This window comes from Podarcis bocagei, assembly GCF_964188305.1.
Source record: "Podarcis bocagei genome assembly, chromosome: 16".
NCBI classification, from domain to species: Eukaryota; Metazoa; Chordata; class Lepidosauria; order Squamata; family Lacertidae; genus Podarcis; species Podarcis bocagei.
Genome location: NC_138142.1, coordinates 16,018,771 through 16,033,758, shown reverse-complemented (window position 1 = coordinate 16,033,758; position 14,988 = coordinate 16,018,771). Strand labels below are relative to the sequence as shown.

At 48.1% G+C, this 14,988-nt stretch overlaps 1 protein-coding gene across 2 annotated transcripts in view; it reads right to left on the bottom strand.

Annotated features, from left to right (window-relative positions):
• Positions 1 to 1,032: 1,032 nt before the first annotated feature.
• Positions 1,033 to 14,988, bottom strand: part of LOC308575860 (solute carrier family 2, facilitated glucose transporter member 11-like) — a 291,734-nt gene continuing 277,778 nt past the window's right edge. For both annotated transcript variants that reach the window (XM_081174950.1, XM_081174949.1), the window contains 11 exons: positions 14,356 to 14,454; positions 12,483 to 12,643; positions 10,409 to 10,533; positions 8,754 to 8,883; positions 8,009 to 8,157; positions 7,207 to 7,394; positions 6,115 to 6,225; positions 4,918 to 5,019; positions 3,708 to 3,783; positions 3,008 to 3,135; positions 1,033 to 1,367 (listed from right to left, as the gene is read on the bottom strand). In XM_081174950.1, the coding sequence (XP_081031076.1) occupies positions 1,167 to 1,367; positions 3,008 to 3,135; positions 3,708 to 3,783; positions 4,918 to 5,019; positions 6,115 to 6,225; positions 7,207 to 7,394; positions 8,009 to 8,157; positions 8,754 to 8,883; positions 10,409 to 10,533; positions 12,483 to 12,643; positions 14,356 to 14,454 (1,470 nt within the window). In that variant the 3' untranslated portion in view covers positions 1,033 to 1,166. The remainder of the gene's footprint in view (positions 1,368 to 3,007; positions 3,136 to 3,707; positions 3,784 to 4,917; positions 5,020 to 6,114; positions 6,226 to 7,206; positions 7,395 to 8,008; positions 8,158 to 8,753; positions 8,884 to 10,408; positions 10,534 to 12,482; positions 12,644 to 14,355; positions 14,455 to 14,988) is intronic.

The following is a 14,988-nucleotide window of genomic DNA, read 5'->3' as shown; positions in this document are numbered from 1 at the left end:
AGTGAAAAGGTTGGGTGGCTCGTATATAAAAACCCAACAAATCTAGCGACGAAATTAAAGGAAATCCAAAGGCAGAGAGGCACAAGCAAGAGTTATTTGAGGTAGTTACTGCTCTGCGTGAAGGAAGGAGGAGAAATTATTCCGGGTGGCCACACGGGAGCACTATAGGCACGGCTACCGCTCAGAGAACTTGCAAGGAACTCAACAAAGCAGCAGTAACACACTGTTAAAGCAAGATATGCCTGTCCAACCAGCAGGAGGATCCAGCCCACATAACACCTACAGGGCACAACAGGGAAATTTCTAGAAAGAGAAAAAAGCATCTTTACCCCCCAGTCCCTTGGCACAGCTCAGGGGGTGGGGTGGGGGGGACACTGGCAGAATAGCTCAAGCAAACTTAAAGGAGGAAAATCTACCGCAATCGCTTAATAAAAAAAGAATCCAGTGCACGATGGAAGTTCTTTCAAGGTTCCGTATTAATTCACTTTTTAAACTCGGAGTGAAGTAGCCAGGACTTTTCTCAGAAGGATCTCTAGCAGGGATTTGCGGAATATTTTCTATATTTTAACACACTTTCTGTCAAAAAAATATGCCCCAGGTACGTTAATACATGTTAAAGAGGCAGCCCATTCGTAGATCGGGGGGGTGGGGATGGGATTGTGGGTTTCTCCTAAACAAAACTTCCCAATACATTTGGCTATCAATACATTTGGGCATCGATTAAAGCGCAGGTGGGTTTTCCCTCCTCGTGAATCAATTTCACGTTTAGAAAACGGTCCCCAAAGCAACACCCTGGAATAGCGCATTGCTCCCTCTAACTGACCAAGCCTGGCAGCTGATGGTCAGAAACGACATTTTAGGGTTCAAATTCCAGACTCTGGGCATTATTTCTTATACAATGTATAAGAAATTCTAAAACTGAAAACCCACTAAAAATCTTGGGAGTGGACATTTCCGTACAGGACTTTTAATGTGCAAAACAGTATTTGAGAAACAGAAAATGTTCCATCCCACCTCCCCACTCTAAACTGGCTTCAGCTGCAATTTTTACCCAGTACTGGGATTTTGGGGGTGCAGGTGTGTGTGTGGAGGGATAGATCTGCCTGGTGGCACAAAACCAACTTTCTCTCCCCGTGTCCCTGTCGTTCTCCTCCATCTTTCGGGGGCTACAACATGGTGGACTTTGTTTCCTCGGAAAGACTCTTGGACTCCTCATGAGCCTGCGCTTTGAAGTTCCGTTTGTTGAATTCCTCAGAGATTTCCAGAAAGGATTTCCCTTTGGTCTCGGGGAGGAAGAAAGCGACATAGAGGGCAGCAGAGACGCAGACGATGAGGAAGGGGACATAGCAGTAATGGCCAAGGCCTTCCTGAGGGGAGAGAGAAGGAGAGGCCTTCAGTTTGTCTGTGATGCACACAAAGCGAGCCCCATAATCAAACTGTTCTGAACAGTCCCCTCTGGTGCTGCTCAGTTTGCTCTGAGACTCCCTCCTACCCAAAGTGTCTGCAACGGTAGCTGCTTAAGGATTTGCATTTGCGGTCCTGATGGTCACCAACTTGGTAAAGGTAAAGGGACCCCTGACCATTATGTCCAGTCGTGGCCGACTCTGGGGTTGCGGCGCTCATCTCGCTTTATTGGCCGAGGGAGCCGGCGTACAACTTCCGGGTCATGGGGCTGGCAGGACTAAGCCGCTTCTGGCGAACCAGAGCAGCGCACTGAAACGCCGTTTACCTTCTTGCCGGAGCAGTACCTATTTATCTACTTGCACTTTGATGTGCTTTCGAACTGCTAGGTTGGCAGGAGCAGGGACTGAGCAACGGGAGCTCACCCCGTCATGGGGATTCGAAACGCTGACCTTCTGATCGGCAAGCCCTAGGCTCTGTGGTTTAACCCACAGTGCCACCCACATCCCTGGCCACCAACTTAGACTGCTTCAAAAGAGGATTAGAGTTAGACCAGGCACCCCCAACCTGCGGCCCTCCAGATGTTTTGGCCTACAACTCCCATGATCCCTAGCTAACAGGACCAGTGGTCAGGGATGATGGGAATTGTAGTACAAAATTATCTGGAGGGCTGAAGGCTGGGGATGCCTGAGTTAGACAGTCCTTTTTGTTGGGGATAATTCAGACTGAACTTCCCAGGTGTCAGAAAAGTTGATTGATGTGTGCCACTACTGCGGCCCATGTTTTGTTAGCCCCCAAATGGAAAATGAGCAAGGTCCCAATTAAAGAAAATTGGCAACTTAAGCTGATGGAATATGTGCAGCTTGCAGACTTAACATATAGAAATTGTGCACACCTTAAAAATTTGGCAGCATTAAGATAAATTCAACAGTGTAAATAGCTTTTGATGGATGCAATAATGGAATACTGAATGGTTTAGTTTTTGTAAAATATGCAGGGAATTATGATATGCAAAATGAAAGAGAAGAAGGGAAGTCATTGATATTTTAAGGATGTTTAAATGAGTATTTTAAATTGTAAAAACAGAAAATTTAATTACCGTATTTTTTGCTCTATAAGACTCACTTTTTCCCTCCTAAAAAGTAAGGGGAAATGTGTGTGTGTGTCTTATGGAGTGAATGCAGGCTGCGCAGCTATCCCAGAAGCCAGAACAGCAAGAGGGATTGCTGCTTTCACTGCGCAGCGATCCCTCTTGTTGTTCTGGCTTCTGAGATTCAGAATATATTTTCTTGTTTTCCTCCTCCAAAAACTAGGTGCGTCTTGTGGTCTGGTGCGTCTTACAGAGTGAAAAATATGATATATATATATATATATATATATATATATATATATATATATATATGCGCATACTAAAAAAAATGCTTTGACAAATTCATGGAGGAGGAGGCTCTCAAATCTGCTTAGTAGGATTGCAATGCAAATCGAAATTGGCCAGAAAAGAGGAGCGGTGGCTTCAAATGGGTCCCTCCCACTTCCTATCCTGTCCCAATAGCATTGACCCATGGTTCAACCCAGCATGGCAGTCGGACGGACAGAGTTTGCTTACCACAAGGAAAGGAAACACCATGCCCACCAGGAACAAGTTGGCCCACAGCAGAGAACCGCAGATCATGCAGGCAGCTGGGCGAGACACCTGGTCGAAAATCTCCATGGGCATAATCACCGTCACGCCGGCTAGGCAAATCAAACATATTTTTCATCACTTTCTCTCTGGGGCTGCAAGGGTCAAGGTGTAACGCCAGGACACCCAACATTTATCCAGATTGTGCGGGTGTGTTAATGGTGAGAGGCTGTAAAGCAAGCTTCCTCAAACTCGGCCCTCCAGATGTTTTGGGACTACAACTCCCATCATCCCTAGCTAGCAGGACCAGTGGTCAGGGATGATGGGAATTGTAGTCTCAAAACATCTGGAGGGCTGAGTTTGAGGAAGCCTGCTTTAAAGAAATAAATCTTCACCGGGAGGGTGTTGAGCACAACAGAGTGGAGGGAAATGAGGCTCCTCCAATATCACTTGCTCAATTTCTGCTGCACCTGCCTTCTCTTCGGAATGTCTCCATAGCAATTGCTTTGGGCATCAAGTGGAGAATCTCCATTGGCAAGCATCTAGTCCTCATGGATGCCAAGGCTTCCAAACAAAACACCCACGTCGTGTTGACGTGCGTGCCTGCTCTTGTTTCAGGTTGGACGTGAGCGCCCCAATGCACAGCTTTCCGGGGGGGGGGGGAGTCTGCGCCGTTCTGACTCACCTGGCCCAATTCCAAAACTCAGGATGTAGGCGAAGATGCAGGACATGCTCAGGTAAGGCATCCAGCTGTATTGGTCCTGCAAATCCAAGGAGGCAAAGGCAAAGGGGTTAGTGGGAAACTGCAGTCAAAATCCAACAGTGCATATTCTTGCTAGTTCATAAGTTTAGGAGCAAATGACCACAGAACTGTATTGCTGATAGGCGAAGACTCAGCCCATAGAGATGTAATTGGTAGAGAGGGTTCTGTGTGATGTCATTTCCACTCCTCTCCTGGGAGGGCTATGTAATTTCCTGTTCCTCTCCCACCCTCTCTTTTTCTTTGACAAGTCATGCCTGAGACTCTTTCTACTGTGCATGTAAGTATTTTACCTGCACAATTTTATTGCCGCTGTGGTTGAGAACCAGTGCAAAGACTATGCGTAAGTAAATCCTGTTTTAAGCTTACTTCCACAGTCGGTTGTCTGATTTCTTTGTTAAGGGGGGCAAATGAGAAGGGGGAGCCAGCTCGCTTCATTGCTGGACGTAATTAAAAGAAGGCTTCACGGTCTATTCTGACATGCCTCAATTTTTCTCCCAAGTGTGGAACTTTTTATTATTAACATTTTATTTAAATCATTTCAGTCACAGGAAATAAAGTGATGAAAGAGAAGGAAAGAGAAAGAAAGTGGGGGAAAACACACATTAATGCCTAAGGATGGAACTTCAAACTCTGTTCAACAGACACACATGAGCAGCTGGAGGGATAAATTGCTATTAATATATCCTCTCCTACCCATTAAAGGTAAGGGACGCGGGCGGTGCTGTGGGTTAAACCACAGAGACTAGGACTTGCCGATCAGAAGGTCGGCGGTTCGAATCCCTGCGACAGGGTGAGCTCCCGTTGCTCGGTCCCAGCTCCTGCCAACCTAGCAGTTCGAAAGCACGTCAAGTGCAAGTAGATAAATAGGTACCACTCCGGTGGGAAGGTAAACAGCGTTTCCGTGTGCTGCTCTGGTTCGCCAGAAGCGGATTAGTCATGCTGGCCACATGACCCGGAAGCTGTATGCCAGCTCCCTTGGCCAACAAAGCGAGATGAGCGCCGCAACCCCAGAGTTGGCCACGATTGGACCTAATGGTCAGGGGTCCCTTTACCTTTACCCATTAAAACCCATTCCACAGAGTCGGACTCGTATTTGGGTCCTGCTCAGCCCCTCCTTCAAGAGCTCAGTTACCTGCAGGGACAGGGCCACCATGAAGACAATGGCCCACACAGACATGAGACTGTATCCGCCCATCACCAGCTTCCTTCGTCCGACATGCTCAATGATCAGATTCTGGAGCAAAGCAACACAGGGAAGTTATCGCCAGGACTCTCATGCTAAACCTGCCCCAAAGCAACGGGGAGTTGGTCTCACGGCAGGTCTAATTATTATTTGTATTATTATTATCGAGTTCATATACCTGGAGGTCTCAGGGCAGTTCACAGAAAAGATCACAACATACATAATCAGAATAAAAACAACAACCCAATAATACCCCTCCCCAGAAAAGAGCCACATTTTAAAAGGGTATAGGATGTCAAACAGACATTCTAAAGGTGTGTAATGAAGGGGCCAGGCGAACTTCCCTGGGGAGAGCATTCCACAGATGGGGAGCCACTGCAGAGAAGGCCCCGTTCTCGTGTTGCCACCCTCCGGACCTCTCAAGGAGGCACACGAAGGAGGGCCTCAGGAGATTATCTCAGGGTCTGGGTAGGCTTTATAGGTCAAAACCAGCACTTTGAATTGGGCCCAGAAACTAATTGGTAGCCAGTGCAGTCGAACCAGGATCAGACTCAAATCATGGTTAACACTCTTCATTGTAAAAAATAAAAGGAGGGAGGGGAGACCAGGCCATTTGATGGTTCTGCAGGCAGACACCGCACCCCCCCCCACAGCACCCCTGCTTTCTGCTAGCAGGGTGGATTCAAAGTTATTCCCTTTGTCTGCCCTGAGTTTCACAACTAGCTATGCCCAAGAGAGTCACATCATCTCTCCCTCTTTCCATTTCCCCCCACATCACGTGAAACTCGCGCAGTTCCATCCACTTCTCGGCCTTGTCTCTAAAAAGCGCTGCAACCTTTTATCGCTCCACCCCCTTCATCCCCCTGGCTGCCCTTTTCGGAACATTTCCCAGCTCAACAGTACCCATTTTGAGGTGAGGCGAACAGAACTGGGCCTGAGAGAGAAGGCAGACTCCCACCCCCGTCCGGAAGCTCCACTCCCCCCAGAAATGGCTCCCCACTTCGCCGCTCAGAGACACACACACAAAGCGAAAGGTCCAAGCACTCTCCGTCACTGTCTATCGGACAAACCAGTATTTTTTTTTTTTGGGGGGGGGGAGCAGCGGAAGGAAGCGGGTCGCTGCCAAAGGACAGCAGAGATTCTCACACAAGTCATGGCGGTGATCAGCTCGCAGCTGCCCGTGCCGATTATGCTGTACTGGATCTTGTCGTAAGGGATGCCGGCCTCTTGGAAAACGGTCGAGGCATAGGAGTACATCTGGGGGACACAAAGGGAGATGGAGGAAGGATGAATGGAGAGCTGCAGGGCTCTGGTTTCGCTGCAGACACATACAGGAAATAGAAGCAGAACTCAGGAGGGGAAGAAGGGATAGCGGGTGGTGGTATGGGTGAGCATATTTTTGCAAGCACCTCTCCAAAGAGCACCTCCTGTTCTTAAAAAGGTAAAGGGACGCCTGACCATTAGGTCCAGTCGTGACTGACTCTGGGGTTGCGGCACTCATCTAGCTTTATTGGCCGAGGGAGCCAGCATGACTAAGCCGCTTCTGGTGAACCAGAGCAGTGCATGGAAACGCCGTTTACCTTCCCGCTGGAGTGGTACCTATTTATCTACTTGCACTCTGACGTGCTTTCAAACTGCTAGGTTGGCAGGAGCAGGGGCCAAGCAACGGGAGCTCACCCCGTCGTGGGGATTCGAACCTCTGACCTTCTGATTGGCAAGTCCTAGGCTCTGTGGTTTAACCCACAGCGCCACCCGCGTCCCCTCCTGTTCTTACACAACCCCCAGACCTGTGCTGTGTGGGTCAAGGACGGCCAAATCCCTCCAGAGTCCAGTCTGGCTCATAATGCCTTTGACAAGCCCACCCGAAGGGTCTCTCTCTTCTTCCGGAGCCTGGCACTTTTGGGTAGCTCCTGCCTGGCCCGGCCAAAGACCTGAACTGGCACCCCCCCATCAGTGGCATAGCGTAGGTTGCTAGTGCCCGGGGCCACATGGAGGGAAACAGGTGGAGTACACATGCACATTCAGGTGTTTGCGGCGCCCAGGAGTTCTCAGTTGCAGAGATGAGTTGTTCCATTGTCTGGAGAGGTCACTTCCTGGTTGAAATGTTGCACCCCTAACAATTTTGCACCGGGGGCAACTGCCTCTGTGGCCTCCCCATGCTACGCCACTGCCCCCAACCCCACCAATACTCAAGCTGATTCCCCCCCTGCCTTCTCCTCCCTGTCCCCAGTCACTCACAGAGTCGTTGCCGCAGAGCTGCATGGCGCTGCTGAGGAAGACGATGGTGATGAGCTGCCACCTCACGGCCGGGTCCCTGAAGAGCTCCCAGGGGGCCTTGGCTGTCACCCCTCGGAGTGCCGCCTGCTCTGCCAGCAGCTCCTTCATCTCCCCGCCCAGGTCGTCGCTGCCCCGCAGCTTCTGCAAAGCTGGAAGAGGCAAGAGGGGCAACATAAGGGCTGCAAGCATGAAGATGGAGCGGTCAAACTCCAGGAGATGCTCCGAGTTTTATTAGGGATTCCAAACATACTCTGAGCACCTGTTGAGCTCCTGGAGCTTGGGGTGAGCTTGAAAGCAAATTAGGAAGGCAGCCCACAAACGGCATGCGATAGCAGGGGTACGGGAAACAGCTCAAGCTGCTCTTGTTGTGAATCTACTTTCTCCTATGGGAGGAACCATGCACCATCCCCTATGGATCTTCCCTTAAACAGGGTTTCCCAAACTTGGGTCTCCAGCTGTTTTTGGACTACAACTCCCATCATCCCTAGCTAACAGGACAAGTGGTCATGGATGATGGGATTTGCAGTCCAAAATTAGATGGAGACCCAAGTTTGGGAAATCTTGCCTTAAACATACACATGAGTAGCGATTATTTATACAGGGTGAAGCCTGCCCTTTTGGATCAAGACCAGGCCAGACTGGAACTCAGAGCCTTTGGAATGGAAGCAATCAAGGAACTCGATGCAACAGGAGAACCAGAAGGCAGTTTTGTCCTGGGCTGGGGTTTTTTAAAAAAGCAAGGAGAAGCACTGAGCACACCCACCACAGATGCAAGATTCCTCATCTCCTCGGTCGATCAATAGGTACCGGGGGCTTTCTGGGGCCCAGGGCAGCAAGACCAGCTGGATCAGAGCAGGCACTGCATTGCTGGCCAGGAGGAGAGGCCAGCATTCCTCCGCTCCTAAAATTTCTCTGCATTAAAAATACAGAATTGTGTGAGCAGAACCTTTCTGAGCCAGCAGTTTGGGCCGAGCCGAGCCGAATGTACGTATTCACTTTTTCTTTACGTCTGTTTGTCACTTTTCGCACACAGAACAGTGGCCCCAAAGCAACTTAACGCATTAAAACCCCATTTAAAGAAATAATAAAATGCAAGAGCTGCAGCTCAGAGGAAGAAGGCCCCGATTTCAATCCCGAATGGCATGTCCAGGTAGGGTTTGAGAGAGACTCTCTGCCTGAAACCCTGGAAAGCTGCTACCAGTCCGTGTAGACAATGCTAGATGGAGCAAGGGTCAGACTCAGCAGAAAGCAGCCCTGCATAATCCTAATACTAGCCCCACCCCCAGCATCTTTCTCTGTGCCCCAGGAAGGGCTTAATGTAGCTGCTCAGCATCTAATTGCCATTATGAGACCAAGTCGCCGGGATTGCTGTGCTTGGAGTACCCTTTGCTGCAAGAGATGCAGAGGTTTGCTGTGGCCTTGCTGATTTCTTTCTTCTTTTTTTTAGGGGGGTGGAAAGAGGATGGTACCCCCCAACAGCTTCCCCAGGATGCCCCTTTCAGCCTTACCTCAATCCAACCACCTGTCCCATCACTAACCCCAGGGCCGTGAAGGATGCAGACGTCAGGGCCACGGCTCCACGGAGCTCCTTGGGGGCGCTTTCTCCCAGGTACATGGGCTGGATGTTCATGCTCACGCCTGGCCAGGAGGAGAGACAAACAAGGATCAGGAATGTGGCAGTGCTCCAATCTATAGTGGTTCGTCCTTCCCCCCCACGCACACACAGAGAGAGACTCCAGACCGGCTGGGACTGGTCAGATGACATTTATTTATACCCCAGCCTGCAGAAACAACAGTAACTTTCTCCAAGTTCTAACCTTTGCCCAAACTCGCCTGTCATCTCCTCCTCCTCCCCACCAGCCTCGCATCTCGTCCTAATGTTTCCCCTCTCGTGCCCCAAAACTACCAACTTTATTTATTGCTCTAGGAATGTTCAAAGGTGAGGGAGGCACTTGCCTCCCAGCCACCCCCCACTTGCTTTCCTTACATCCAGCCAATTATCATGCCCCTTCCGTCGTCTTTGCTCCAGGCTAAACATAACCAACTCCTTCAACCGTTCCTCATAAGGCCTGGTTTCCAGACCCTTGATCATCTTGGTCGCCCCCCCGGCTACACACCTTCCCACTTGTCAATACCCTTCTTAAATGGTGGTGCCCAGAACTGGACACGGTACTCCAGGTGTGGTCTGACCAAGGAAGAATAGAGCACGACTATTGTGAGTTAAACCACAGAGCCTAGGACTTGCTGACCAGAAGGTCGGCGGTTCGAATCCCCACGACGGGGTGAGCTCCCTTTGCTCGGTCCTTGCTCCTGCCAACCTAGCAGTTCGAAAGCACATCAAAGTGCAAGTAGATAAATAGGTACCGCTCCGGCGGGAAGGTAAACAGCGTTTCCATGTGCTGCTCTGGTTCGTCAGAAGCTGCTTAGTCATGCTGGCCACATGACCCTGGAAGCTGTACACTGGCTCCCTCAGCCAATAAAGCGAGATGAGCGCCGCAACCCCAGAGTCGGCCACGACTGGACCTAATGGTCAGGGGTCCCTTTACCTATTACTTCCCTTAATCTGGACACTATACTTCTGCTGATGCAGCCTAAAATAGCACTTGCTTTTTTCCTGCTGCATCATACTGCTGACTCACATTAAGCTGGTGGTCTACTAAGACCCCTAGACCATGTACAGCTGTGAAGCCAGCTGTCCCCCATCCTATATTTGTGCCTCTGATTATTTCTTGCTACGTGTAGAACTTTATATTGGTCCCTATCAAAATTAATTTTGTTAGTTTTGGCCCAGTTCTCTAATCTGTTTTCAGGGAATATCGAATCCCAATTCTGTCTTCTGCAGCATTAGCTACCCCTCCCAGTTTGGTGCCGTCTGCAAATTTGATAAGCACCCCCTCAATTCCTTAATTCAAGTCATTTATTAAGATGTTGAAAAACGCCAGGCCTAGGACAGAACCCTGCAGCGCCCCTCTTGGCCCTGTTTCTCGGGATGACAAAGAACTGGCAGAGAAGGATCTGCTGACATGGATTCCTTGACTGAAGACTTAAGGGCTGCCTGGTTATTCTTCAGTTGGTTAGATGCTTGTCAGATTCGCACATACTCCCCATTTTCAGTGGTGTGGCCTGCAGGGAACCTTGAACTCGCCCACTCCTCCTTACCTACCAGAATTGATTCCTGCAAGAAATCTGCTCAGCAAGATCATTTCAAAGGATTTCGCCATTTGGCTGAATCCCACCAAGACTGCAGCCAAGACCACAAACAAGTTGTTCAGCAGCAAAGATTTCTTCCTTCGGAGAAAGAAAGAGGGATAAAATGTGAAATATATTCGGAGTCAAGAGTGGATTTCATGCTCTTTATTCAGCTCATAGTGGTGAGGAGGAATGGAAGTTCCTCCAGAATGTCTGCCTTTTATACATTATTTACACAATGGGCCCCACGGGATTGGCTAATTCCGGGATTTTGCTGTAGGCCAATCAGGTTGCGGATTCCCTTCCACCTGGAGCTGGATTGGGTGGCTCCTGTGGACCAATCAGACTGCTGCATTCTGGATCCTATTGTTCTAGGACTAATCAGACTGCTGCATTCTGGATCCTATTGTTCTAGGACCAATCAGACTGCTGCATTCTGGATCCTATTGTTCTAGGACCAATCAGACTGCTGCATTCTGAATCCTATTGTTCTAGGACCAATCAGCCTGCTGCCTTTTGGATCCTATTCAACTCAGTACATAACAAAAGGAATCAGGAGCCCAGTTCAGACGTAATGAGGATGCACATCACACCCCTCTGCTTCTCCCCTCATGCGTTGGTTTTGGTACAGTGACTTTCCTTGGTCAACTCTACGTTCCAACCTCCATGTGACACTCCCTTCCTTGGCCAACCCTAACAGCCCCCTCTCCCTTCAGGATCAGTGCCAAGGCCCAAGGGAGCGGCTCCTGGGCCTGCCCTTCCCTGGCTCATAAAGCCAGCTGCACCCGCACGCCCCCCCCCCTCACAGGAGGGAAAGCTGCCTGGAACGCCCAGTTCTTCCCAGGGAGATGAATGTCAGTCTTGGCAGGGTGAGACTGGTTCTTGGACTTTGGGTGAACTCCACAGCTATCATCCAAAGCAAGCAGAGAAAGCCTCAGTGAGTGGGCTGTACTGGGACCAGCACCTAGATCTCTCACCTGGGCTTTGCCAATACTCCTCGCAAAAACAAGAACATCAACCCAGGTCATTTGGATTCAGGCTAGGTTGATTGGAACAGGATTCGTTTCAGTTTAATAACTGGTTTAATTACACGTAACTGATAAATTGAGGCACTGAGATGCTGGCAGTAAAAAGTTCAACGTCTAAAACGCAGGCTGCGTGAGTTCTGCAATAGCCACCCCCACCCCTCCACCAGTGCCGAATTTAAGTATAAGCTAAACAATCTATAGCCAAGGGTCCTATTCTCTTGGGTGCCTCCAAAAAATTTAAAGGAAAAAAAGCAAAACCTGGATGTACATTTCCAAAATTCTTAATTGTATTTCAGTTCAACAATTACCGTATTTTTTGCTCTATAAGACTCACTTTTTCCCTCCTAAAAAGTAAGGGGAAATGTGTGTGCATCTTATGGAGCGAATGCAGGCTGCGCAGCTATCACAGAAGCCAGAACAGCAAGAGGGATTGCTGCTTTCGCTGCGCAGCGATCCCTCTTGCTGTTCTGGCTTCTGAGATTCAGAATATTTTTTTTTCTTGTTTTCTTCCTCCAAAAACTCGGTGCGTCTTGTGGTCTGTTGCATCTTATAGAGCAAAAAATACGGTACTTTGTAATTACAGAGAGGAGCTGAGGGAAGTCTTTGGGGGAGAGGAGGGAGGGTTTGAGGGGGTGGGGGAAAAGGGGAGAAAATAATGACTATGACATGTTTTGATATGTTGTTATGTTGAAATTGCTAATAATTTTTTTTTAAAATTACTTTGATAAAAGACATATTTTGTTATGTGCAAATGGCTTTGGATACCTATTAGGTCCATAAATTACTATATAGCATATATTCAACACAAAAAACAGCGACAATCTGTTGTTGACAAAGGACAGCTGGACATATAAAGGGCCCCATTATCTTCAGTAGTTTAGGGCCACATGAGACCTAAATCTGGCCCTGCCCTCCACCAACAGACTGACATAGGGCCAGGTCCCCCATGGGGCGTCAGCAGCTGAAAATGGTTGTGAGTCTTAGCTCACTGAAGCAGAAATCTACAAGGCGCCTCCTCACCTTCCCAGCTTAATGGCCATGGGGCCCGCGAGGATGGCTCCCACGAGACCCCCCAAAGGATAGATGGAGACCACAGAGGACCAGATCAGGGTGATCACCTTCCCCTCCAGAGGGCTGCCCGTCCGCTCCAGCCACGTCTCATTTGTGAAGCTCTGGATGTACTGAAATGTGCAAAGTCTGAAGTCACGTCGGGAGAAAACAGAAAACGGTCTTTCTACAGGTGCTGCATGCGACATATCATTTTTCCAGGACATAATGTGGTGAGTATTGGATGGGGAGGAGAGACCTCCAGGTTCAAACCCCACCCACTGTCACCTTGCACCAGTCGCTCTCGCTGAGCCTGGTCTACCTCGCAGAGCTGTCGTTGTGGCAAAATCAGGGTGGGGGGCCACATATGCTGCCCTGAGCTCTTTGGAGGAAAGTGAGGATGCAGACATGGCCAACACGCTGCAAACTACTTGGGAGGGGAGGTGTACAAAAAGCACAAGAGGAAAGGAGCCTTCACAAAAAATTACATTTGCCCCTAAGGAAAGAAATACGATATACGATATACAATATCTTTATTGTCATTGTCCCATGCAGAACAATGAAACTGAAAAACTACATAAAAACTACATAAAACTACCACAAAACTACATAAAAACTACATAAAACATTCAAAACCCCTTAAAAACTCTAAAACCCCATTTTAAAATACACTATACTATAGAGACCCCTTATGCTGCGTTTAGAACCAGAATTGCATTTGCATAGAAACTGTTTCTCAGGCAGCTAGTCCTGGCCTTTATAACCCTAGACCTTCTTCCAGAAGGCAGAAGCTGAAAGAGATCTCTACCGCTTTCTTATGGCACACCTGGCAGCATAGATTTGATCTAAGGTGGGAAGAGTGCACCAATTATTCTCTCTGCAGTCTTTACGACCCTGGATAGCATTGTTTTTTCCCTGGCTGTGCAGCTCCCAAACCTCTCTCTGTCTGGCTTCTCTCCTGCGTTGACAGCACCAAAAGAAAAAATTGCTGAGAGAGGGGGCCAGCCCCACTTGCTGCCTCAGTCTGTGAACCCATGGCAAGTTAACAGGATCACAGGAAAAGTACAGTGGCACCTTGGTTCTCAAACGCCTTGGTTCTCAAACGTCGAAAACCCAGAAGTACGTGTTCCGGTTTTCAAACCTTTTTTCAGAAGCTGAATGTTCAATGCGGCTGCCGGCTATTGTTTCAGGGGCACCTGCACCAATCAGAAGCTGTGCCTTGGTTTTCAAACATTTCGGAAGTCAAACGGACTTCCGGAACGGATTAGGTTTGGCGCTTTTGTTTTTGCTATTTATTTTGCATTTTTGTTTTTGAGGCTTTTTCGGTTAATTTGTTTTTGTGACTGTGTGAACCCAGTTCAGCTACTGATTGATTGATTGTGTGACTGTGGAAATGGATAAAAGCCCCCCAACCAAACAATGACTATCATCAGTGCAGGTACGGGGGAAAAAATAGTTTTAATTTTTACCATCTACAATGCTGTCTTATTTATTTTATAGTACAGTACATTGATTATGGCTTTCATTTTATGGATCAATGGTCTTGTTAGAGAGTAAAATGCATGTTAAATTGCTGTTCGAGAGGTTGTTTTTAAAAGTCTGGAATGGATTAATCCATTTTGCATTGCTTTCTATGGGAAATTGCGCCTTGGTTTTGGAACGCTTTGGAACAGACTTCCAGAATGGATTAAGTTTGAGAACCAAGGTATCACTGTAAATATAACCCCAGGAAACAAAAATGCTTCATCGACAGACGTGACGACCCTAGAACCCTCTAAACAGAGATGGCCTGCTCTCTGCTAACAGTCGGGGAAACTGGGATAAGTGTCGTCAGGTGAGGACTTACTGTGGTTGGGGCATTGATGATGGTGAGGTTGTATCCATATTGGAATGAGCCCCCAATTCCTGCAGCACAGACCGTCAGGATCAAGACCCGACCTTGAAGCTGAGGGAAGACCCAGAAACGTTCAGAAAATAAGGATGTTTCCTTATTTATTTGGTTGTCAACATACAATAACATTCTGCAACATACAACACACAACTGAGGAGCACCAAATAGAACAATATAAATTTCCTAATACTGTATAGCAATAATCTACAAAACAAGACATTTCATATTAAGTGCCCAGTCACTGAAAGTCACCTGTGCAACACAGTGGTTCATCTTAGAACATGGTTGTGCTAAGACTCCACTGGTAACAATTACTTCCAGGGTACGGCCACAAAGAAAAAAAAGGAAATTGATTGACAGTGAGGCAAACGCACTGAACCGAAGCAGCTTAAGATATCTGGGGTGATTGAAAGAATATAATATCAAGGGCAGATTTTCCTTTAATCCTTTATTTTTAATGAGGAATTTAAGATTGTAGGTCAAGTGGCTAATCGGGTAGGATAAGAACGTGATTATACTTTATAAAACCCTGAATGAAGTTTTTGAAATGGGTCCAATCCAACGACAGCCAAAAAGTTAAAGAGAAGG